Genomic DNA, 26005 nt, shown 5'->3' with positions numbered 1-26005 from the left:
CGTTGGATTAGTCTGCCCGCTTGAGTTCTGTTCTTCAGCCTCAGTGATTTGGACTGCCTCCCTGTGTTTCGGACCCTGCCAGCCTGTAAGTTTCTGAGATTGCCTACTCTTTGATTATTGTGATTCTGGATTTGGATTTGGACCTGGACCTGGACCCGTCTCTGGATTCTCCCTCGGAAACCTCTGCTGGATTAAACGGATATCCCTCCCGTCAAAGAACCGGACCGGACCTGGACAAAGAACTGGATAGCCCCTTCACGGACCCTGCTGCTTCCTGGAAACCAGACGCTGCTAAAACAAGCCGTCCTTGTGCCCCAGGTTAGTGACTCAGCTCCGTGTAATATTCCCTCTGTGCCCCGCTGGTCACTAACCCACCACTCTGCCTTCAGGAACCGCCAGAGGCTGTGTGCTGCCGCACAAACCAGGGGGGTCCGCGCCGCCACCATCTTTAATAAACTGTTAAAGTTTTACTCACTCGTTTTCGGGTATTTCTTGGGTCTATCCATATCCATTACATATATATATATATATATATATATATATATATATATATATATATATATATATATATATATATATATATATATATTAGGGCTGGGCAAGTTAACGCGTTAATTCCGCGTTAATTCATTAGACTATTAACGGCGATATTTATTTTATCGCGCATTAACGCATGTTGCTCACATGCTTTCAGTCAGTGTCAGTCAGCAGGCGCGCTGACTGCAGTGCGCTGTCACGGCAGCACTCTCCCGCTCCCCCTCCCCTCTCGTACATGGCTCAGCGGCGCCAGCCAATCAGCACGCAGGCTCTGCCTGGCCCGCCCACTCAGCTCTCACACAAACTTAGCAAACAAACAGCTGAGAGAGACCGCAGCAGCGAAAACACATGAACAGGGGAAGTAGCACCGTTTGGCTTTATTTTAATACCGTAAATGAAATCAAGCTGTATGTTTTGTAAAAAGCCGGTTCATTTCAGTGGAAACACAACAAATTTATCTAAGCACGTGAAAAAACATGAAAACGTCGAGCCCCAGAAACGGAGAGAGGAGACGAAACTTCTGTCATTGCCCCGACAGACCCACAGACGTCTCTGACTGAGGCGTTTCAGTCCTCCAGGGAACATCCAGGTAGATCAGTGGATGGATGGATGGATGGATGGATGTTACTGGAGCCCACACATAACATGTAATTAAGACCTTGAAAGAACCCAGTACATATATTAAAAAGTGTTATTTAAGATAAGATAACATTAGCTAATCCTTTTTTTATCCCACGACGGGGAAATTTATAGGATTAAAGCAACAGGCAGGTGCACACAACACAGACAAAATTACATAAGGATTGAAATATATAAGAGGTGGATTAGCGAAAAAACACTGAACATAACATTATTATTATTATTATTATTATTATTATTATTATTATTATTTAATTGTAATAATAAAATAAAAACCACAAAACCCAAAAGGTCAACAGTTTCATGATACATCAAGCTTAGGGACTGGCTAATATACAGCAGGTTAAAAAAGGCCATATTTTGGCTGCAGTGCTTGCTGTTCTCTTATGAAGAAAAGATCAACTAGTGCACTTAATTCAATAGATGGGTTGAAAATATCCAGTATAAAATAAGTGCTACAAATGTTACAACACTTTTGTTCATATGGCAGCAGAACATTAAAATAAAAGTGCTCTTTACACTACTTTTGAATTCATTCTTGGAGTTTGTAAATACAATGCGATTAATCGCGATTAATCGCGATTAATCAGGGTGATTAATCGCGATTAAATATTTTAATCGTTGCCCAGCCCTAATATATATATATATAGATGCATACATTTAATACTGTATCGGGAGGTCACAAAGACTGCAAAAGTGGGAGGTTACAATACAAACCATAAGGTCCATGAGGTTGTTAAATGATGTCCCGATGAACTGTCTCACTTAACGATCGTCATGTAAAACCCTGCATCATTCAGTTAAAAGTTAATCTGGTCTCAAATAATGATCGAAAATGTGATGAAACTATTTTGTCTTCTATTGTTAGATTTGTATCCTTTATTTAAGCAGTTTAATAACTCATTGTGATTAGAACCTCTTTTTCAACTTTGCAAAGGTGGCAGTGTGACACATACAACACACCCAAAATACAAACCAGATACATAAAACACAAAATCAAGAGGCATCACATAATTAAACACTATAGAGCAATTACAGAACCCAAATGATCTGGTGTCTCTGTCCTTTAAAATTATTTGAATTTACTAACAACAGATGCTAACTTTCAATCGTTCTGTGTGTCATTCCAGATGCCAGGGGCAGAAAATTTAAAAGCCTTTTTACCCATTTCAGTTCGGACCTTTGGGACCTGCATCACAGTTAAGTCCTGAGAATGCAGGGCGTAATGGGAAACAGTTCTAGACAGAAGTGAGCACAAGTATTTAGGAAGATGCCAAATAATACATTTATAGATAAAAATAAGCAAATGAAGATTCTGCAATTAGTCAAAAATTGACTTTTTGGTATGGCATACAAAGTGATGTGTTTCATAGCTACAGTTAGTCATGAAACGCAGGGCATGATGATATACAGCATTCAGTTTTTTGAAATTCTGGGCTGAGGTGTTCATGAATAGCAGACAGAAGTTGTAATCTTTGGACCAGAGTCCTCAAAAAATAAACTTCCTAATCAATCACTTAATCTGCATGGCATTAACTTGGCCTCTGGTAATAAAGTAAAAAATCTTTGTGTTATTTTCGACCAAGACATGTAATTTAAATCCCATATTTAAATCTGGAATATCGCCAAAATTAGAAACATTCTGTCCAGGGGTGATGCTGAAAAACTAGGCCTTGCATTTGTTACTTCAAGGCTGGACTATTGTAATTCTTTACAATCAGGAAGTCCACAAAATGCAGTTCGAAGTCTTCAGCTGATCCAAAATGCTGCAGCAAGAGTTCTGATGAAAATCAACAAAATCATATTTCTCCTGTTTTAGCTTCCCTTCATTGGCTTCCTGTTAAATCAAGAATAGAATTTAAAATTCTTCTTCTAACTTATAAAGCCCTTAATAATCAAGCTCCATCATATATCAGAGCTCTGATTACCCCATATGTTCCTAACAGAGCACTTCACTCTCAGACTGCAGGTCTGCTGGTGGTTCCTAGAGTCTCTAAAAGTAGAATGGGAAGCAGATCCTTTAGCTATCAGGCTCCTCTCCTGTGGAACCAACTCCCAGTTTTGGTCCGTGAGGCAGACACCCTGTCTACTTTTAAGACTAATGTTAAAACTTTCCTTTTTGACAAAGCTTATAGTTAGAGTGGCTCATGTTACCCTGAGCTACCTCTATAGTTACGCTGCTATAGGCTTAGGCTACTGGAGGACATCAGGGCCTATTTTTCTCACTCTACTGATTTCTACTGTTCTCCAGATTTGCATCGTATTACATTGAAATGACTGTTGTCATTTAAGCTTTTAATTTTTTGCTCTCTCTCTCTTTTTTCTTCATAGTAGGTACACCTGGTTTGATGTTCTGTTAACTGTGACATCATCCAAGGAAGACAGATCACCTGCTATTACCATCTAATGTAGAACAGATTACTGGATCTATATGTGCTTCTGTGCTTTTTGTCTCTTTTGTTGTGTTTCTGCTCTGTCTTCTGTAACCCCCAGTCGGTCGAGGCAGATGACCGTTCATACTGAGCCCGGTTCTGCTGGAGGTTTTCCTTCCCGTTAATGGGGAGTTTTTCTTTCCGCTGTCGTTCATGCTTGCTCAGTATGAGGGATTGCTGCAAAGCCATGGACAATGCAGACGACTCTCCCTGTAGCTCTATGCTTCTCCAGGAGTGAATGCTGCTTGTCGGGAATTTGAAGCAATCAACTGGTTCCCTTATATGAATTTCACTTTGTAAAGTGCCTTGAGCTGACATGTTTCATGAATTGGCGCTATAAAAATAAATTGAATTTCCATAATCCATCAGGGGGGAGAATAGTTGAAGTAATCAGGAGCCTTCACACATGGTGTGACAACTCTTTTTGTTTCTAAAAAAGAATTCCAATTTAAGTTTTATCTTAGAAACCCATCCATCCATCCATCCATCCATCCATCCATCCATCCATCATCTTCCGCTTATCCGGGGTCGGGTCGCGGGGGTAGCAGCTTCAGTAGGGAGGCCCAGACGTCCCTCTCCCCAGCCACTTGGGCCAGCTCCTCCGGGGGAATCCCAAGGCGTTCCCAGGCCAGCCTAGAAACATAGTCTCTCCAGCGTGTCCTGGGTCTTCCCATGGGCCTTCTCCCGGTGGGACGTGCCTGGAAAACCTCACCAGGGAGCCGTCCAGGAGGCATCCTAATCAGATGCCTTAGCCACCTCAACTGGCTCCTCTGGCTGTGGAGGAGAAGCGGCTCTATTCTGACTCCTCCCCGGATAACTGAGCTCCTCACCCTATCTCCTAGGGAGAGCCCAGACACACTACGGAGAAAACTCGTATCCGGTTGTATCTGGGATCTCGTTCTTTTGGTCATGACCCAAAGCTTAGAAACCAGCTTGTCAATATGAGTTTAAAAGGATAAATTATCATCATTCAGAATACCTAAGTATTTGTAGCACCTGAAAACTTCAATTTCAACCCTTTGAACAGTTAACAGGCTGGGAATGAGAGGTGGGATCTGCTAACCATTTTTATTTTTACAAAACCACCTTTTTTTTTTTTTTTTTTTTTTTTTTTTTACAAAAACATGACTGATGCCGTGAGAGCAAGCCTGTTGAATCTAAAAATGTTTTCAGCTGTTCTGGGACCAACTTTTCCAAAACTTTGAATAGTACACACAATTTTGAAATTGGTCTGTAGTTATTGACTACAGATGGATTGCCACCTTTCAACAAGGGAAGAACACAAGCAGACTTCCATTTACAAGGAATCTTATTTTCAGAGAAAGTTAGATTAAAGATATGACATGAAGGTTCTGCTATGAAACGTAAGCATTGTGCCCTCTTGTGTTGAACAAAATAAATTGCAGGGTTTGCTTCCCAAAGTTTATTTAAACAGAACCTTATTGAATCTATGAGAAGATTTACAACACTTCGAACAAAAATTTAAACATGAATGAAAACAACAACATATGTTTTAAAATGATACCCCAAAATACATTTGATTGTACAGTTACATAAAAGAATTACTGAAATCCACCAGCTGTAAAAACAATATATATATATATATATATATATATATATATATATATATATATATATATATATATATATATATATATATATATATATATATATATATATATATATATATATACTGCTTAAGAAATATTAGTTCTTTGAATAGCAAAACTAGGCTTTATACTAAAACTCATTTAATAGATCAAATATATGCTTTTATATGTCCTATAAAGCTTCTATTACAATATAAATCCTCCCTGCAGGGGTCAGTATATTCAAATATAACCACTTTTTAAATTCCTTCAATTTTCTTTTAGAATATATCATTAACTGCACTGATCAACACCCACCCTTAAGAGAAAAACATCACTGAACATCAAAGTTCAATAAAAAAAGACTTTTCCCATTTAATTAAAAATCCAACTTCATAATCATTTCTTCTGCTGGCTGCAGGAGACTTCAGCTGTTTTGTCTAAGTCCTGCGTTTCTGCATCAGAAAAGACAAATGCTAGTTAAGAGAGTTTAAAGGACACACAACAGCAACAAATGCAACATTGCAACCATTTACAATGCAGTAAATGTTAATTCTGACTCAATGTTTTGCTTGTACATAGGAAGCAATCTTTTCAAAACCAAACACACTTTATTACTGCCAATCTTTCTGAGTACATAAGAAATAATACATTCACTCTTTGCAGCAATTTATGGATTATATACACAGTACACACCAAAAGTTTGGACACACCTTCTCATTCAAAGAGTTTTCTTTATTTTCATGTGGAATTATATACTTAACAAAAAAGTGTGGGCTGCACATTGGTACAGTGGGTAGCACTGTTGCCTTGCAGCAAGAAGGTTTTGGGTTCAAATCCAACCCAGGGTGTTTCTGCATGGAGTTTGCATATTCTACCTGTGCATGTGTGGGTTCTCTCTGGGTACTCTGGCTTCCTCCCACAGTCCAAAAACATGACTGTTAGGTTAATTGGCTTCTCTAAATTGTCCTTAGGTGTGAGTGTGTGTGTGAATGGTTGTTTGTCCTGTTTGTCTCTGTGTTGCCCTGCGACAGACTGGCAACCTGTCCAGGGTGTACCACGCCTCTTGCCTGGTGAATGCTAGAGATAGGCATCTCACAATCCCATGAGTGATTAAGGAGTGATGGATGGACAAAAAAGTGCGAAACAACTGAAAATATGTCCTATATTCTAGGTTCTTCAGAGTAGCCACCTTTTGCTTTGATTACTGCTTCGCACACTCTTGGCATTCTCTTGATGACTTTCAAGAGGTAGTCACCTGAAATGGTCTTCCAACAGTCTTGAAGGAGTTCCCAGAGATGCTCAGCACTTGTTGGCCCTTTTGCCTTCACTCTGCAGTCCAGCTCACCCTAAACCATCTTAATTGGGTTCAGGTCCGGTGATTGTGGAGGCCAGGTCATCTGGCGCACCACCCTATCACTCTCCTTCTTGGTCAAATAGCCCTTACACAGCCTGGAGGTGTGTTTGGGGTCATTGTCCTGTTGAAAAATAAATGATGGTCCAACTAATAACAAACCGGATGGAATAGCACGCCGCTGCAAGATGGTGTGGTAGCCATGCTGGTTCAGTATGCCTTCAATTTTGAATAAATCCCCAACAGTGTCACCAGCAAAGCACCCCCACACCATCACACCTCCTCCTCCATGATTCACGGTGGGAACCAGGCATGTAGAGTCCATCCGTTCACCTTTTCAGCGTCGCACAAAGACACGATGGTTGGAACCAAAGATCTCAAATTTGGACTCATCAGACCAAAGCACAGATTTCCACTGGTCTAATGTCCATTCCTTGTGTTCTTTAGCCCAAGCAAGTCTCTTCTACTTGTTGCCTGTCCTTGGCAGTGGTTTCCTAGCAGCTATTTTACCATGAAGGCCTGATTCACACAGTCTCCTCTTAACAGTTGTTCTAGAAATGTGTCTGCTGCTAGAACTCTATGTGGCATTGACCTGGTCTCTAATCTGAGCTTTTTCTGAGGCTGGTGACTCGGATGAACTTATCCTCCGCAGCAGAGGTGACTCTTGGTGTTCCTTTCCTGGGGCGGTCCTCATGTGAGCCAGTTTCTTTGTAGCGCTTGATGTTTTTTTGCGACTGCACTTGGGGACACTTTCAAAGTTTTCCCAATTTTTCGGACTGACTGACCATCATTTCTTAAAGTAATGATGGCCACTCGTTTTTCTTTACTTAGCTGCTTTTTTCTTGCCATAATACAAATTCTAACAGTCTATTCAGTCGGACTATCAGCTGTGTATCCACCTGACTTCTGCAAAACACAACTGATGGTCCTAACCCCGTTTATAAGGCAAGAAATCCCACTTATTAAACCTAACAGGGGACCCCTGTGAAGTGAAAACCATTTCAGGTGACTACCTATTGAAGCTCATCAAGAGAATGCCAAGAGTATGCGAAGCAGTAATCAAAGCAAAAGGTGGCTACTATTAAGAACCTAGAATATAAGACATATTTTCAGTTGTTTCACACTTAGTTGTTAAGTATATAATTCTACATGTGTTAATTCATAATTTTGATGCCTTCAGTGTGAATCTTCAACTGCCATAGTCATGAAAATAAAGAAAACTGTTGGAATGAGAAGGTGTCTACTATTTTTCATTTTGGTCTGTACTATATATATATATATATATATATATATATATATATATATATATATATATATATATATATATATATATATATATATATATATATATATATATATATATATATATGTGTGTGTGTGTGTGTGTGTGTGTGTGTGTGTGTGTATGTGTGTGTGTGTTTCAGGTCCTATCTGCTCATTAAACCTGTATTCTACATTAAAATACTTCAAGCCAATTTTGAAAATTTGCTGCATTTGTTCCCTCCACCCCTTTATTGGAATGTAACAGCTATTAATAGACAAATTGTCACCTTTTTTGCAGTCACATACAGCTGCCATGTGCAACAGAGTATGCATTAATTAATAAATATTTAAAAAAAGAACATATGATGTCCAACTTTTTTTTGATGATTTTTGAGTATGAACCAAACCTTTACATATTGAAATAAACGCAATTTATAAAATTATGGAATCTGCCAATTCAGCTAAAACAGAAACAACTCCTATCATACAATATACACCAATAAAAAGTACATATTTCATCTTGGCTGCCTTAAAATAGCTAATGATCACCAATGATCTGTTGTTTTCAAATGCAACCTAAAGAAATACCTTTGCTTTTGGCTGTTCTTCGGTCAATTTCTGACATTTGCTCCTGAAATCGCCTCCATCAAAATAGTCCTCGGCAGTGTTCAGAATCTCAACATTGGTCCCCTTGTAGTAGATTCTGATTGTTTTCTCAGCAAATGTTTCTGGAAGAAGGTGAGAGACCTAAAAAGGATGAAAGTATGTAGTTCTAATATAAATGATGAAAATTTCAAACTTTGACGTAAAAAAACAAAAACAAAACAAAAACAAATGAACAAAACAAAACCAAAGCAGATTCAGCATCTAAAAATTAAAAATTAAATTAAAAGAATTTTGCAATCTTGTTTCATTCTTACTTCTTGTTGGGTCAATAGGATGGCATCATTTGGCTTTTTCTTTCGGTAGAAATGCACATGCTGTATTGGGTCTTCTTTCCCCATCCCATAGTCTAGTTTAATTATCTAAATAAGAATAAAAATTAGGTCAACAAGATGCACAAAAGACACTACCTCAGACTGAATTGCAAATTGGGAAGCAAAAAGCCCTTATCTTAACAGAATTACATTCTTTGCATTTTTAAAACATACTGCATAGAAATATAAGTTGGTGGACAAAGGCTTACATCAATCAAAAAGTGCTCCTCTTGTTGATATTCTTCTGGGAGTTGAGCTCTGAAGTCCTCCTAGTGAATAAGAAGTGGAAGATTCAAAATGTAATCTGATATCAGGGAACAGATTTCTCCATCTTGATGCCAACAAGATTGAAGCTCAGTCATCTTAAATGTACCCAACAATATATCTGTCACAAATTTGTTTTTTGATCAATTAAAAACTTTAATATCGTAAACATTTTATTATTTATTTAAGGATTTTTGCAGCAAATTTGCTTCACAAGTATGTATTCCCTCCCAGATACATGAGTTAAGTGTCTTTTCGTGATCTCTTCCATTTGTTCTGTGATCAACGTATTAAAATCTCCTTTTAAATATTTAGCTGTTGCTCTAGCACAGGGGTTCCCAAACTTTTTTAGCCACGCACCCTCTTCCATGACCTAGCCGGGTTGACGCACCCCCAAGATTAATATATATATATATATATATATATAGTGGATTTAAGAAATGCCTGAATAAAACTTTACCACTATTGTTTCCCAATGACCTAATTTATTTACCTTTTATTGTCCTTTTCATTAAATCTTTTTTAAGCATGGATCTACTAAACTTACTGTGGATTTGTTTGTGTTAACACAAATCTTTGTAGTTGTAGATTTTGTAGACAAACAAATGCTTACCGTTGTTATTTCTAAATTTGTGGTGTGAAATTCCCCTACACACTTGTAGAGGTTGCGGCGATGTATTCTGGCCAGTAAATCCTTTGCCTGTTTAAGGTCCTTCAAGCGTTTAGGATTAGATTGCGGTTCCTTTTGAAGGCCCCGAGACATCAGGTTGGTCCCCGAGACATCAGGTTGGTTCCCTGAGACATCAGGATTAGAGTCCTCTGAGACATCAGGGTGGTTCAGTATCTGTTCAAATACATCATCTACAGGGAAACCGGAAAACCAGGAAAAGAACAAAGCTAAATTAAAACACAAAATCCTTGAAGTATTTAGTCACTTAAGCATAAACATTTACAATAAAATAATATAGATTTATCCAAAAGATTGATGTAATTATAAATAGATAAATATGACAACTAATTTAGCAGCAGGTGTCCTAGAGTGAGAGAAAGTCCTTTTCATGACGTGCATATTGCTGTGTAACTGAATCATTAATTGGAATAGTCGTGTTAAAAATAATGTTGTTCAAAGCATGATGTCATTGATTTTGTAGAAAGGAAAAACAAGACAGATGTTCAGCATGAAGCTTTTCTTTACAGCAATGCTAATGCTGCACATGCTGGTTGTAGTGCATTTTTCTCCTAAAACCTGGGAAAAGTAGTCAGCTCCAAATGTTGGTCAGAGGAACAGTGTATTTTAAAGAGCTAATAGGAGAAGGCTGAGGATAAATGTTCTCAAATGATAGAAACCAAAACTAAACAGATGTACAAGTAAACAGGAAAGTACAATTAAAATATATCAAATAATAGCCAAAAGGACCACTGCTTGGCTCCAGGGTGACCAAAGATCACCTAGAGTTCCCTGTTAGTACAGTTCACAGGTAACTATTAGAATACAGCAAGCTATCAGCAAGAAGCCCCCTGTAAAGTCCCAATGTTGAAAAATAAGAAGAACTCAAGAGGATAACATTTACCCAAAAACATATTAAATGCCTTAAGAAGACGTTATGTAACATTTTATGGACAAAGTGAGATGGTTCTTCTGGGTATAGGGGCAGCAGCCACTTTATTGGAAGAGTCCCAAACACTGAATTTAAGCCTCGGTACTCCGTGGTAACTTAGAAATCATCCTATGGAGTTATTAATAATGTTGTTATGTTGAACCTATTTATCACTTTTCATGAATTACTGATCAGTTTACCATTTGAGCTGGTCATGCTGCATTATGTCAAAGAGGAAATGCTGACCCTGAACACACCAATAATTAAACATGATCTTAATTCCAGACAAACAGAATTAATGTTATGAAGTGATCAGCCCAATTCCTGGACAAATATCCAGTAAAACTAAAACCAGAGGAAGTGTGGAATGTGGTCCAAATGTTGTAGGGTGAAATAACCGTTCACAAGTGCCATAAGTTGGTCAGCTCCTTTGCAGTACAGATGTAAAGTAGCTCCCAAAAACATTGGTTATACAAATAAATAGTGTAAAACTCAATGATTCATAGGAAAAACAAATCTTCATGCATTTTCAGTTTATACATGTTTTGAAGTTGTAAAGAGAAAATGCAGACAATACTACTTTACGCTTTAAATTTTTTCACTTTTTACATTACGCACACATCATTTCTGTTTAAGAATTAAGAATCCTTTATTGTCACAATGTGTTACCATGGTGACATTACCTATGAGAAAGACACCAGCTTACGATGTACAGAAAAAAAAAACTTAAAGTAAAACAAGTAACATGAAAAGCAAGCACCTGCTATGTTATGTTACAGCTATGTTGTAACCTTTAGGGTGATTATGCTTTGATCTGCATCCATTCATCTTTGTGATCAAATACATCTTTTCAGCCGAACTAAAACAGGCAAAAAATTTAGGGTAAAATATGGTGAGGAAAATGAGTAAATAATTTCAAAGCTATCTGCCAGTGGGATAAAAATCTATTTTGTTTGTCCGGCAACAACATAATTAACTATTAGATGAATATCCATCTAACTTAAGATTAGATGTAGTATTCCCTTCTACTTACAAAATAAATAGGTTCCAAATTTTAAAAAGGTTTAAATAATTGTATATTTTGTCATGTTTGTATTAAAGTGATAAGCCAATAAGGATGTTCTTGTGTAGAGTAAAAACAGAAGAATATCTGAATGGCCACTGATGAAATCCCAATTTTAGGTGTTATAAAAGATTGATGATGTATAAAATCTGATTACAAAAAATTATGATGGGCAAAAAAATAAAATAAAAAATAATTTATAATTCAATCATAAAACAATGAAATTGTTAAAAGGATTTTGAGCACAAGAAAAGTTTAAAAAAATCCTTGAGAAAACCCTGACAAGTATTTGTGCACTAAATAGTATTTTTACTGCATACTACATCCCCCTACTACTACAATGTAGTAAGTCTGACTTAGTAAATTTTTATTTAAACTAACATGTTTACAAGTGCTTTAAGTCAAGTTGTAATCAGAAAATCATTTTTCTCTAAAGTCATTTGAATGTCCTGTTTATTACTAACCTGTCAGCTTGGTGTAGGCCTCCATGTCGCCTTTAGCTTCGTACAGATTCAACATTTTCCCTCCAGAGGCTCTGATCTTAATATGTTTATATGCTTTCAAAAAGGCATCTGTGATCCTAGAAAAACAAAGACCAGTTTAATATTTTTTTGATCATCTGACCACAATATCTCACAGCAAAGCATAAACTGCGGCTGCTGTGCTGCTGCAGTGTGATGAGTGACTTACATGCACTCTACGGCATTTGTCACTTTGTGCTGGTAGGCTCTTTTGTGCAGACAGAACCTCGTGTAGAACATGTCGTATAGATTGAACACTTCCTGTCGAAAAGTAACATTAAATCTGGTGAACAATCTTCAAAGTGTACACATTTTTTAAAGTCCACAAAAAGTGAAAAAATGAGCAACCAAATCAAACCTTGTCTCTGAAACAGATCTCCGTCCTCCCTTCCACCTCACACACCCTGGCGCATAATATTAAGCGTCGATAGTCAAAGCCGTTCTTTATACCCAAATAATGGCAGTCTCTGAGATATAGCAGAGGAAAATATGTAAAAAGATAAATTATTGTCATTTATGAAAAGTTTGAAAGAGGGAATTGGAACAAATTTCTTGAAACTAAGCTCCACCTGGCAAAATAATCCCACTTATCCACATCAATGCCGTTCCTTTTATTGGCCACGATTTCATAGAGGAAGGATCTGTCCTGAAAATGACTTCTGAGGAGCTATATGGAGGTGGGGAAAATTTGGTAAAATTAGCTTAACAAGGCAAGGTCATTTGCTCAACACCAGCTGAAACTGCAAAGTATTATGTGTTATCAATAACACACATTTTCTAATTTTATACATTTATGGTGTCATGTGTTTTCAATGCAGAAATATAGAAAAAGTTTGGTTCTCTATTTCTAAAAGCAGTGTTCTAAAATTAAAATGGCTTTTTTTGTGGAATAAACTAATTAAAATGACAATTTTATTAGGCTGAGTTTAATTACCATTACTTTGAATGTGAATTGAAAAATGAATACCTCCTAAATAAAAGACAACTTGTTGATACTTCAATGGATCAAATCAAAGGTTCAGTACAAATTCTTGTTGCAGTCTAATATAACTGTGCTATAATGGAAAAAGAGGTACTATGAAAACCAAAGAAATGTATTTTGGAGGTGATTAGCAGAACAGATTGGTACCTCTTCTGTTTCACTGACATATTCTGTATTGATCAGTTTCTTTATAAAGTCCAGGTTGTTGAACTGGTCCGGTTTCTTGTCTAGTTCCTTGGGTTGTTTTAGGCCTAGATTCCTGATGTTCTCCTCCAAATCATTGACCTTCACCAGGTGGTCAAACATTTGTATAGAGGCAATCTCATGCTACAATAAGCAAAAAAATGTTTGATATCAGAAAATGGACTGACATTAAAAATTAAACCAAGGTAGTTCACAATACACACACGTATAAGCCACAGTGATGTACAGAAGACATCATCTGCCTTATTTCTTTTTGTATTTTTTTTCTTTCTTTTTGCTTTCTCTTACCTACTCCTTTTGATCCATGGTATAACGAGGACATACTGTGTATATATTTGATGCACCTCGTCCTACTTGACTCCTCTTTCCTATGACTACTGATTTCTGAGCCGATGTGACATGTGAATTTCTCCAATGTGAGATCATGAAGCTTATCTTATCTTATCTTATCTTATCTTATCTTATCTTATCTTATTTTCTTCAAGCACAGACTTAAAAAAGTAAAACTGATCCAGGATGGCTGTTAAAGAGAGAGTAAATTTGTTGAATTCTCTGTGACATAAAAACAGACCCATTTCAAAGGTATAAACTGCTAGAAGAAGGGAATTCTGCAATTCAAAATGAGTTCTGTAGTTGAAATATTTAGTTTACACCTGATTAAGTTGAACCTCAATCAGATGTAAACTAAATGTTTCTCTGTTCTTATGCGTAAATGAGCATCAGTGTGTGCGCTGAGTAGCATAAAAATGCCAGTTATTTAAGGGGCCCTTTCATTCTCACTGAGAATATTATAGTGTTCAATCAGCAGATTAATTCCTAACAAGTCAAATGTGATGATTCCTAAGGTGAAGACCATCACAAATGTCCATAAATAGTTACGTAAAGGTGCGCACTTTTGTGGAACGATGGCAGCGTTGGCATTACTGGAGGACATTATCAATGGAAGAATGCAGAGGTAGTGTGTTTTCAGAGGTCCTACTGACTTCCTGCTACATGATGATGAGTTGCTGATCAGTTATTAGCTTATTGGATCAGATTCCCCAGGGCAATTTTTTTTGCACTGGTCCCAGTGGGAAACTACGATGAACCGTGCGTCACTTGTGTCACTTCAAGTTCTAACTACGATGTGTTGTTTGCAAGGAGAGTTTTTGAGATGGAGCTGACCGACAAGTCTGGTATTTAAGTCATCCCTGAGTCGCCCCATCTAAGCTAAATAGGACGGCTTCACCTAAATGCTATTCAGATACATAAAAGTCCCCCAAACTGTAGCTCTCATTTGCAGCAAAAAGGTGATTTTATTATGTCATTAGAGCTATGACTGCACTCATACCCCTATAGGAGTAACATCTGAAAATGAATTTGCACACATGAATATATTTTCAGAAAACATTTTCATTTAATATATGTGCAACCTTTGTTTCACACATGTAGTGTTACGTTGGATTGCTCAACTCAGCATTCTGCTATTCTATAATCATACTTATAATGATTCTCATTATATTACTTGTGCTAAAAATAAAATAGAAGAAGGCTTATATATATATATATATATATATATATATATATATATATATATATATATATATATATATATATATATATATATATATATATACAATATATAATATAAGTATGTATATCTATATATATATATATATGTGTGTGTGTGTGTGTGTGTGTGTGTGTGTGTGTGGGTAGTAATTTCTGTCTGTGTATGCATTGCAAATCATAGCTACCTATTTGCATCTACTGTATGCTACATGCATTGCATATACTTTTTATTGACTTATCAAGAGTTTGAAGCTTCTGTTAAGTAGCTGTAAAACATACATCAAAGTGCAGAGAAGAGTGAAGGTTGGTGAGAAAAAGCAAAAGGTAAATCTTACCTTCCATTTAGCCTCTGATTTAGGCTTTATTTCAGGTATAAATTTCCCATCGTACAAATGTGAAAATGGTCCATGTCCTGAAATGGGAGGAAAACAGTCACTAAGAATTTGTAATTTGTTTCAACATGATAATAATAGACATTTTAAATGGTTTATTCTAATCTGGTAACATTATTAGCGGTCAGTGGTGGTTTCTGGTATGGGGCCACATCAGCAGCTGTCAGGAGCAGCATCAGAAAAGGGGCTTCTTGAACACCAGATTAAGATATAATTTATCTTTCTTCTGTGCCCTGAATAAGTTTTATACTGATTTTAGGCACATGCACTGATGTTGCTTGCTGCTGAGAATAGGGAGACCATGCTGAGTACAATCTGCATGACAGCAATATATATAACAATGTCAATGTCTGGAGCATGTAACAAAAGTAATTTCCCCTTGGGATCATTAAAGTATGTCTGAGTCTGAGTCTGAGTCCATAAATGTTTATTGCTCCCAAAATGTTATACTTGATGTAATTTCAATTAGATTTGGAGCAGATATAGGGGTATGCTCATAGTTTAATTAATGCAAGCACCCCACTGTCGGCTACATCTTTTATTTTCACACATTTGGCAATGCTAACTGTACCTAAGACTTAGGAGTAGCTGAGTTCAAGGTTGAAAAAGCTGTTTGTTTAAAGACACATTTGTTGCAAACAGGTTTGACAGATACTGTAAACGCATTTCAACTTTTTGGTTCATTTCATTTCACAGTTTAGAGATTACTTCTCATAACTAACCATTTAAATATACAGATAGAAAGGAAGAGCAGCTTCTGCATCATGCAATCCAAAATCTTTGTCCTCTAACATCAAACATCTGCTTTATTTCTTAATTAGGAATAAAAAGAAGGAAAAGAAAACTATGTTAAAATCTGCTTGATTCTGATTTTGAAAGGTGTTGTTCAGTGTTTTTTGTTTAGGCACAACTCACCCAGGTCATGGCAGAGTCCAGCAATCTGCACACAAAGTTTTTCAGCAGGAGTGATTTTGAGTTCTTGCTGGTTCTCCATCAGAGCTTGAACAAGTTCTCCAGCCAAATAAGCAACCCTTTATAATGACAAAAACAAGACGACTTAATTTAGATACATGATGATTATGAATTACTCTTTTTTGGAACTAATATCGCAAACAGATGGTCAATAAAGCATGAGTTGTAAATATATAGTTTACCCAATGCTGTGTTCAAAGCGACTGTGGGTTGCTCCAGGGTAAACATAAGAAGTCCCTCCAAGCTGCTTTATGTTTCTAAGTCGCTGAAACTGAGGCGTGTCGATGATCTTGACGAGGAGCGGATGCAGCTCCACAAGGCCATGGATGGGATCATTAAACACCTGATAAATGAGAAAAGAGGGAAATCAACAAGGATAATTGTGGGAGTTTTGGGTGGAATTCTAAGCAATAGTAACTGAGTTCCCATCTTTACTAAATGACGAGACGGTGGTATAACGTTCCAGCACTTTTATTGAGAAACAGAGCAGAGATTCACATAGTTGGAAAGTAATCACACCCCACGGTTCCGCTGCAGTCTCTGTCTGCCCTGTCTCTGTCTGTGTCGCTTTTCGGGCTTCCCCTAATACTACACCGTGGCCTTCCCATGAGACAAAACAAAGACAGTCTATCGTAAACAATCAGTATCCCTCAGCAGCTGCAGCATTTGGCCTTGCAATCAGAAAACAGTGGATCTTATACACAGACATCAGGTCTCCAGGCCTCCTCTGTCCGAGTGGTGTGAGGCCATAGTGACTTCAGAATAATAATTCTTATAACATTCCTCTCTTTTTTTTTTTTTTTTTTTTGATGATGGCGTCGTCAGCATCAAGACAAAACAAGATGACCCATCACTTGAAAATGTGAACAAAGCACAGAGGAACCATTTCTGTAAACTCGTAAAGTGGGACCCAAAGGGTTCCCGTGTTGGAACCGGGTAGTGCTGGAACTTTTAATACAGATCAACATGAATGCTTCATAGAGCTTTAACGCACAAGATCAAAGGTTTAGCTTTCATCTACAATTTAGGATTCATCTAATTAGGTAAGGCCTGTTTTAGGTACCTATGCGCACATTATTTTAAAATTACATTAGACTATGGTAAGCTAAACCCTGTTCAGTAACCAAGGTCGAATCCGTCTACTCTGACCCACCCTGAATACCCTCCTACTCCTTTCTCCACTCACCCCTACGATGGACAATAATCCACCACTCCAAACTTACAACACCAGGAGCAAAGGCAGGAGAGGTTCAGTGCGGGCAGGGGAACCTCCAGAAAACGCTACCCCTAGGGGGCAGTAAAAACTGGAAAGCCCCCCTCCCAGGGAGATCTGCTCTCGGCCAATCTGAGCCTGAAACCCCTGTATTGAATCTAAGTGTTAACATTACCAGCTAATGTTAAAGGATCTTTAGAGCCAATCCGATCCTGGTTCTTCCTATATCAAATCAAAAGGTGCATAAACCATAGATCCTTGTGTGTCTGAAGCAAACAGTTTCCATTTTTTACCATAAAACCATATTGATCAACATGATGTAATATTAAAGTGTAGATCTCATAACACAAAAAAAATCAAACATGTGAGTCAGTGGAACAGAGCAGTTAAACAAACAGCAACAGAATATGAGGAGAGTTCTAAACGTCAAGAACGCAAAGTTAAGAAAGCCTTCAGGCCATTCAGGCACAAGGCAGAAAATAATCTAATCGCGCTTAGGGTCTCTTCAGGCAACTCCTCCCGTTGAAGAATAAGGAATCAGAGTTCTCTGGCTTCTTCATCCCCAGTCCTCTTCTTGGTTCCCCCTCTCAGGCTGGATGATTGAGCTGGATGGTAATAAGCGTTCAGTTCTGGATGGGCACTGAGCATTTTATTTTGCATTTCTCTCTAATAAAACACTTTGTGAAGATGGTCTGCAGACACGAGTCCTTGTTCCCACTAGAGAACAGAAACAAGGTGTAATTAGTGTTCTTATCAAAACCCCTTTCATGTGTCATTTATTAAAACATCCTCCAAGCACTTTCACATTCAAGATATTTCTGTGCACAATTATTTAGCTTTCAGAATTCTGCAATTTAATTATTAATTAAATTAGTAATCTCTAAGTTCAAATGTATATGCAGTAAATTCTTAACAGAATGCTTTCAATGTGTGTCTTAACTGTTGTTGTCTGACAGTTGAAGTTCTCTGCAACATAATTTCATCAACATATTCGTTTCATGTCATTTCCCATTTATTTTGAAAACCCAACTGAGAAAAAGAAAGACTTTCCATGTGAAAGCCTTTTCCCTCTCTCTCTACTTTTTTTTTTTTTTAAAGAAAGCGAGGTGCTGTCTTGCACCGAAAAGACAAAATATTTACACCATGCTGTTACTGTTCAAGGACGCCATGGTTCTACAAACAAAGCAATGAGAGAGAACAGGAGCTTTTGAAAACGCTCTAACATTGTAGAACAACTAAAGCTACTTAAGCAAATCAGAATTAGTTCCCAAATTAATCCTAAAATAAAGTAAACCATACATGTGATTATTTATTTTCTTAAACTGAGGATTAAGGACTTTTATTAAGAAGTTCTTGGGTGAACGCATCTCTGCGTTCCTATTTGTCTAGGCCTCTGCAATCTGATCTATGATCTATGTATTCTGAGTGCCTGGTCAGGAAGGGTTGAGGTTCTCCGAAGCTTTCTGTTTTCAGCAACCCTGAAAACCCAGAACCCTTTACAGTCAGTGTAAGGTGTCAGATGACATGTGGGACCACCTTGTCGTCCCTCTGGTTCCACCAGCTGTGTCAAGTCCACAGCAGCTCGTCCTGGGTGCCATGCCCCAGGGGTCTCCACACCGCCCTGTGTGGAACGTCTCTCATTGTAAGGATCTCACCTTACGTCCCGTTCAAAACAGGAGTTCCAATGTGGGGTGTCTTTGCTGCTTTAATGTTCCTCAGAGAAAACCTTCATTCATTGATATCACCTTCAAGCTGTTACCCTTTTATCATCACAGCCCCCCAACCATCCTGACCAGATCCAAAGTGTCCCCATAATTTAATCTAATTAAATTAATCTTACTTATTTTCTGTATGTAAGACGATAACCATTAAATTATCCTTTTCTAAAAGCTCTCAGGTTAACAGTTAGCTAAACTCAGTGTTATGTGTTTTTTTCCCTTAGGATGTTTAACTGGTTAATAAGACTATTGAGTTATTTGTGTTCTAGTTGAAAGATATTAAATCTCCATAAATATTGTACCCATTTTACACTGATGCTTTAATCCTAAATTTACCCATGTTAGTTAGTAGGATGTGTCATTATGCTAATTCTATTGCAAAATTTCCCATTTTAGCCAGTAACCTTTTCTTTGCGTTTTATTGAAGCCTGCCAGAGTAGCAGAAATCAGCTTACTCTTAAGATGTTTATTAAATGAAATGCTATTTAAAAGTTCAGATTACTCTACCTATATAGTGAAAACTAATTCATTAATTTATTTATTTAACTGTTGATATAATACCCACTTAATTTATTAAGTTGCTCCATGATTCCATCAAGGTGCTTCTTTAAAAGTTTTCACCTTTTCATAATCTTAATGTGTTTCGTAATGTGTGTTTTGTTTTAATTGTGTACAACAAAATCTGAAGTGAAATGCATGAAGTCGTGTCTGCAGAACTCATCTGTGTTTGTTGTCGAAGGTTGTCCGATGCCTCAGTCATAGTCCTTCTTTGTCCTTTTCCAGTCCAATGTCTAAATTCAGCAGCCCAACATTCTCCTTCTCATCAAGAGTCCATCCTCCAGTCCTCACGCCTGCAAACAGAATGAATTCTGCCAGCATTTTTTGCCAAAGAAAACGCTCCATAGGTTGAAAAGAAACTACAGCAAAGCAGTCACAAACATTTTAACTACAGTGTTCCCTCTAACATGACAAACATAAAAGAAACAAAAGGATAGAAAAATAAATAAATCAAACTTTGTCTCTGACAAAATAAAACTCAAAACTGGATCAGGCTGAAGTCAATGACATCACCTTTAGTCCTTGTCCCAAGGATCAGCCCCCCATGGCACTGCAGCACTGTTTCTGCATTCTCTCGCTTCTGAGAATGTCTAAAATGAGACTAAATCTCTATGTTAGCACATTCCTATCATATTGACCAGGTTTCGCACTGCTAGCACTGTCTTTTCAGAGTGTTCTGTCGGCAGAAAGGTGGCGTCTCCTTTAATCTGAAAGCAATAACTCAGAGAAAAACAAGAGTGTTAATAGCATGCAGTTAAAACCCTGGTTCCCTTAGTGTCCCTTTAACGTGATGTTTTTCCCTTTTTTTTCTCTGATCCTGGGAAGGTTTCTATTCTTCACCTTTCCTTTGAAACTTTGTTCAAAACACCTCTAAAAGAAAGAAAAACAAAAAAAACGAAAGAAATTTACCAAACAAAATTAAAACAAAATTGTTTTCCAAGGAGCACAATTATGTCTTTTCCAATATGACATAGGTTTTTGACTTAGTACAAACCTTTTTGATATCCTTCTGGTCCTTTGACCATGTGTATTTGCTGTTAGTGATACTTTTATTCATATATACCTTTTCAATCTAAATTGGTCAAGGGTGAAACTTTAAAACAATAATTTTTCCCTTTTAGTTTACTGAACTTCTAGTGTTTCTCTATAAATGATAAGAGTTTTCCCCTTAAGCACATTGAGAAGGCTACCCAAAACAACCCAAGATTAAAATTAGAATTTATCCCTTCACAAGCTGGCTTTATTTTATTTTTTCCCCTCTGACATAGTTTTCGTGCCCCAGGCCAGAAAACACAGACCCAGCCTCGCCATAAACATTCAGATGTTTAAATCATGGTCAGATTTGTTTATCATATCTATTGTCCTTCTCAGGTTATACTGTCTCTCTGAGGTTCACCTCAGTTCAGCATAACTAACATCAGATGATTTCGTAACTGATGACGCGTGTAACGTGGCCTTCTGATATTTTGACGCTTCTCAAAATTTCTCATTAGTTGCATTCAAATCCCAAGTAAAAAGAAATAAAATAAATTAATTGAGAACCCTTAGAAAAGCAACCATACTTAGTTCCATACAGTTTGTTCAAAGCACAGTTTTCCCCTCATCTATTTAAATCAAAAATCTTGTATATCTAAACTTCTTTCAACTGGACTGGTTTGTGATGAATCATTATTATTTTAAGCAATGAGATCTCAGTAATTTTAAATTACTTTAGGGCTAAAAAACAAGTGATAGGATCTCAGCCTAAATTTGTAAAACAGTAAACTTAACAAGCTTATGTAACGCTTATTTCCAATTTCTAACAAAGCTGAAATATTTCTGTTCAAGCCATGTTAATCTCTCCGTGTATCAATTTAATTTGGTCCTGATATTTAATGTTAAAAAAACAAACTTTGTTATTTAAATCTCTCTTTTACTGTACCTCTATTGTTAACATAGTCCATGCTTAAAATGTCATTTGAATTACGGAGCTGCAGATCTCCCAAAACAAATGAACATTCTGAAACCATGAACATTACTTTTACCCCGAATTAATTCACACAGACGAACGTTTAGTTACATAGATACATACATACGTACGGTTACATACAAACGATGACATTCAGACAGACAAACACGTGCAGGCCTGCTTTTTCACCATCTTAAATAGTTCTATGTTTTTCATAATTTTTTAAACGTCAACGCCGAAAGATGTTTTCAACGCGTTAAGTTCCCGCTTAGTTTAAAAGGTGGAGAGCGTGCGCTGGTTACGACCCCCGATGCTTCGTCCACACGCGGTTTTACGCTTCAGTCCCGCAAGGATACAACTCTGTGTCTCGCAGAAATTTGGACGCTTACCCATTTTTGAAAGTTATACGTCGCTATTAGCAGTTCAGAACAGTTTTATCCACAACGGAAATGCCTAATCGGTCCCCACGTAAACGCTTCCCCGGTGCAACGCCTTTTTAGTTTCGTTTCCGTTTCCTTGTTTTTATCGCTTTTCTTTTTTCTCTTAATTTTATTTCTATTATTTAGTAGCAGTACTGCAATAAAATAAAATAATAGTAATAATAATAACCCCTATGTGAGAAATCTGCATGTTTAATCAAATCATTTCAAATCATTTATGCATGTCATGCGTCTGGGCCCCTACGTTTTTCAGCATGAAATCGAACGTCTCACCCTGGGGCAAGGCTGGACCCTGAAAAACTCTGCCTTTGACCCATTACACTGACTCTTCTGCTTCCAGACTTTTTTTATTATTATTTTATTTATTTTATCCTTTTTTTGTGTTTTTATTATTATTTTTTACGTCCTTAGCACGATCGACCAACTAAATGAAAGGCCTCACATCCGATGGTCGCCTTTTTGGTATAATGGTCGGGGGTCCCCACTTATCAAAGCTGCAAACGTCTTCGCAACAGTCAAGGACTTAAGCATCCCTGCCGCTTTCATCCACAACAGAAGTGGACAGCCTCTTGCACAAACCCAAGACAAGAGGACTTTAATGGACCAGCTGGAAACTGCTCAGCCGGTCACCTGTTCTCCAGGTGAAAATCACTCTGCCCCTCCTTCCCCCTTGTGGGAAAGTCCGTATTTCAGCTGAAAACGTATTCTAATTAAATTTTGAATTTTAGTTTAATGTTTAAACCTTAGTCACCGTTCGGTATTGCGAACCCTGTTTTATTTGCCTTAAGGATTAAATAATTCATTATTTCTACCGGCTTTTACTTTTACTACCTTTTAGGTTTACAGTTTTAAATTTTAAAATTTCTTGAGGTATACTTTAAAATGGGGTTTAAAATTTAAAAGCTTGCAAGCATTTTTGACCAATTGCGTTTGTTTTTAAAAGAGCTGGAAAATAATCCCCTTACCGTCTCATGAAAGAAAGGTTCGGATCTTCGCGCCGACGCCCAGAGACGCTCCGAGACCAGGAGCTCCTCCACGTCCCTTGAAAATCCATTCGGGGTACCAGAGGCCGGATAACCTCTCCGGGCCGGCCAAAGCAGCTCCTGTCCCCGGACTCCCTCGCTCGTCGGTCGGAGATCTTGTTCGTTTACGCCAAATTGTTGTGGGAGTTTTGGGTGGAATTCTAAGCAATAGTAACTGAGTTCCCATCTTTACTAAATGACGAGACGGTGGTATAACGTTCCAGCACTTTTATTGAGAAACAGAGCAGAGATTCACATAGTTGGAAAGTAATCACACCCCACGGTTCCGCTGCAGTCTCTGTCTGCCCTGTCTCTGTCTGTGTCGCTTTTCGGGCTTCCCCTAATACTACACCGTGGCCTTCCCATGAGACAAAACAAAGACAGTCTATCGTAAACAATCAGTATCCCTCAGCAGCTGCAGCATTTGGCCTTGCAATCAGAAAACAGTGGATCTTATACACAGACATCAGGTCTCCAGGCCTCCTCTGTCCGAGTGGTGTGAGGCCATAGTGACTTCAGAATAATAATTCTTATAACAGAATCACATCTGATACCTTTAATAGATAAAAAAAATAAAAATAAATTTGTTGCTTCTATGTATAGTTAATCCTTTGAAAAGAAAGCTTCATAATTTTTTAAAAAGCAGAATGCAGGTACGTTTACAAGACCAGAGTTTAAAACTAATAAAAGCTAAAAATGAAGCATGTGAAAGCAATGTTACTAGGGTTTAAAATATAAAACGATTTAAAAACAGCAAAGAGTCTAAATAGATATTGATTTTTGGTCTTTAAAAAAAGTAACATCCAATTTTATCAATAAAGCCCTTTAACCACACAGAGACCTGTGTTGTTGTGCTGTACAAAGTGCTGTACAAAAAACACAATCATAACAGCATTAAATTCAGTAATATTGATAAGAACAATATAGGAAAGTAAACATGGAAAAAAAAGGAATAAAATCAAGAAACACCAACATCCTCCTGAGTCTTAATAGCAAAGGTAAAAAGAAGAGTCTTTAAAAGAGATTGAAAAATGGTCAAAGAAGAAGCCTGCCTGATATACAACAGTAAATCCTTCCAAAGTTTGGGAACGGTTACAGAGAAAGTACAGTCCCCTCTTAACTTAGCTTCTTGGGATCGACAAGAGTGAAAGGTCAGCTGACCAGAGAGAACAAAGCCGAACATAAGGATGTAGGAGCTCAGAGATGTATGGTGGAACAACGCCATTTAATGACTTAAAAACAAGAAAGAACCGGCAACCAGTGAAGTGAATTTGACACAGGGGAGATACACTCTCAAACTCACTTGTCTTATTTAAAAGTCATGCAGTAGTATTTTGTATCAAATATCAATTTACACCAAAATAAAGTGCATTACAATAATCCAGCCGAGTGGTCACAGAGGCCTGGATTACTGTCTCAAAGTGTACTTTGCTCAGCATGCAGTCATATTTTATCTGTATAACTTTAAAAGTTTGCTTTTAGGTCAGTCACCTTATAGTCACTCATAGCTGCCATTTCTCAAAGCGTCCTGATGCTCTTCAAGTTCTGCAGGTTCCAACAACACACCTGAAATGGAAGAATCAGATCATTTCAGTCGAAATCCTGTTAAAAACAGTAAAACGAAAAAAAAAGGAACCCTTTTTGTGAGTTTTGGAAACATTTCTTTAAGGAAAGGACCTGTTTTCTTCCATTTCCGTCCTACTACCATTTATGAAAAGGCATCAGACACACTATGCTATTCTTTATGGGCTTTACAATGGATTTCAGGATCATCTAAGGAGCTTCTGCTTCACAAAGTAGTTTCCTACCTACTGGATCTGTCACTGTGAGAATTTATATTGGAAACTCAAACCTCTCTGGGCAGATCACACCTGTAAAAGCAACGTCTTCCACCCAATCATTGTCCTTTGGCTCACTGATATGTTATACAGAACTTAATTGTATACAAGTATATATTAAATGTTTGCCCTTTTTTCATTAAATATATTATAGAAGAATGGCTCACACAGAATATATGATCCACATGTCAAGGACAGAGAAGATTCCGCATTTAAGTGTTTTTTTACAAACACTTCTAACTGGTGTTTATTTCTCCTGCAAATGCGGAAATTTTATTGTTAAAAGCAGTTTGGAAGGAAAATCCCTGAAAACATAAACTAAGTAGCTGCTCCTGGGCCCTCGAACCAGCAAAGGGCCAATAAAAGCATTACTCTCTTTAAACAAATGTGTTATTTTTAAAACATTTTCTGTCTCATCAAACAAACACATCTTGTGTTGTTTTCTACACAATATGTGTTGTTCTATTTAAACAACTGGACACACATAACATGTGTTATGCCATTTACCAATCACATCAATTCTTGGATGTCATTGGCTCTGGAACTTTCCACCAAACAAAACAATCAACGTAACCGACTGCTATTACCATGCAGTGGGAATGAAAGGTAAACTAACGGCTACAATAACCTGTTAATAAAGTATAAGGAGGAGATTGATTTGTGTTGTTTAGATGCTAAAGTCAAACAAAACCTTATAACCATTTTATGTAAAAAACTTGAGATTGTCAGACGACTACTCAACCCATCAAGCCACAGCCGCCCCTAATAGGACCATTTGTTGATTCCTCTCACATACAAGCTTGTATCCATCATTGACATTTCTCTGTATTCCTTCAGGGTTTAGGAAGATCATTCCTTTGAAACTTTTATGCAACTAGTGGAGTTCACTTAAGGGGAAAAGACTTGGGGTCCACCTAGCTGTTTAAGCTG

General features: G+C 37.4%; 1 protein-coding gene across 2 annotated transcripts in view; it reads right to left on the bottom strand.

The window, feature by feature from the left end:
* LOC110368435 (deoxynucleoside triphosphate triphosphohydrolase SAMHD1-like) overlaps nucleotides 1–26005 on the bottom strand; it is a 122534-nt gene that overhangs the window by 93979 nt on the left and 2550 nt on the right. Inside the window, exons 2-15 of one of the 2 annotated variants that reach the window (XM_036138649.1) lie at nucleotides 24729–24803; nucleotides 16521–16681; nucleotides 16282–16397; nucleotides 15310–15386; nucleotides 13367–13546; nucleotides 12807–12904; nucleotides 12596–12704; nucleotides 12407–12498; nucleotides 12181–12296; nucleotides 9669–9916; nucleotides 9001–9060; nucleotides 8735–8839; nucleotides 8403–8561; nucleotides 5308–5652 (exon numbers count right to left, since the gene is read on the bottom strand). In XM_036138649.1, the coding sequence (XP_035994542.1) occupies nucleotides 5638–5652; nucleotides 8403–8561; nucleotides 8735–8839; nucleotides 9001–9060; nucleotides 9669–9916; nucleotides 12181–12296; nucleotides 12407–12498; nucleotides 12596–12704; nucleotides 12807–12904; nucleotides 13367–13546; nucleotides 15310–15386; nucleotides 16282–16397; nucleotides 16521–16681; nucleotides 24729–24752 (1560 nt within the window). In that variant the 5' untranslated portion in view covers nucleotides 24753–24803 and the 3' untranslated portion in view covers nucleotides 5308–5637. Of the gene's footprint in view, nucleotides 1–5307; nucleotides 5653–8402; nucleotides 8562–8734; nucleotides 8840–9000; nucleotides 9061–9668; nucleotides 9917–12180; nucleotides 12297–12406; nucleotides 12499–12595; nucleotides 12705–12806; nucleotides 12905–13366; nucleotides 13547–15309; nucleotides 15387–16281; nucleotides 16398–16520; nucleotides 16682–24728; nucleotides 24804–26005 lie in introns of those variants that run through there. The other variant, XM_036138655.1, reaches the window with a different exon arrangement.

The sequence above is a fragment of the Fundulus heteroclitus genome, chromosome 1 (genome assembly GCF_011125445.2).
Source record: "Fundulus heteroclitus isolate FHET01 chromosome 1, MU-UCD_Fhet_4.1, whole genome shotgun sequence".
NCBI classification, from domain to species: Eukaryota; Metazoa; Chordata; class Actinopteri; order Cyprinodontiformes; family Fundulidae; genus Fundulus; species Fundulus heteroclitus.
This window is presented reverse-complemented; position numbering and strand designations above follow the sequence as displayed.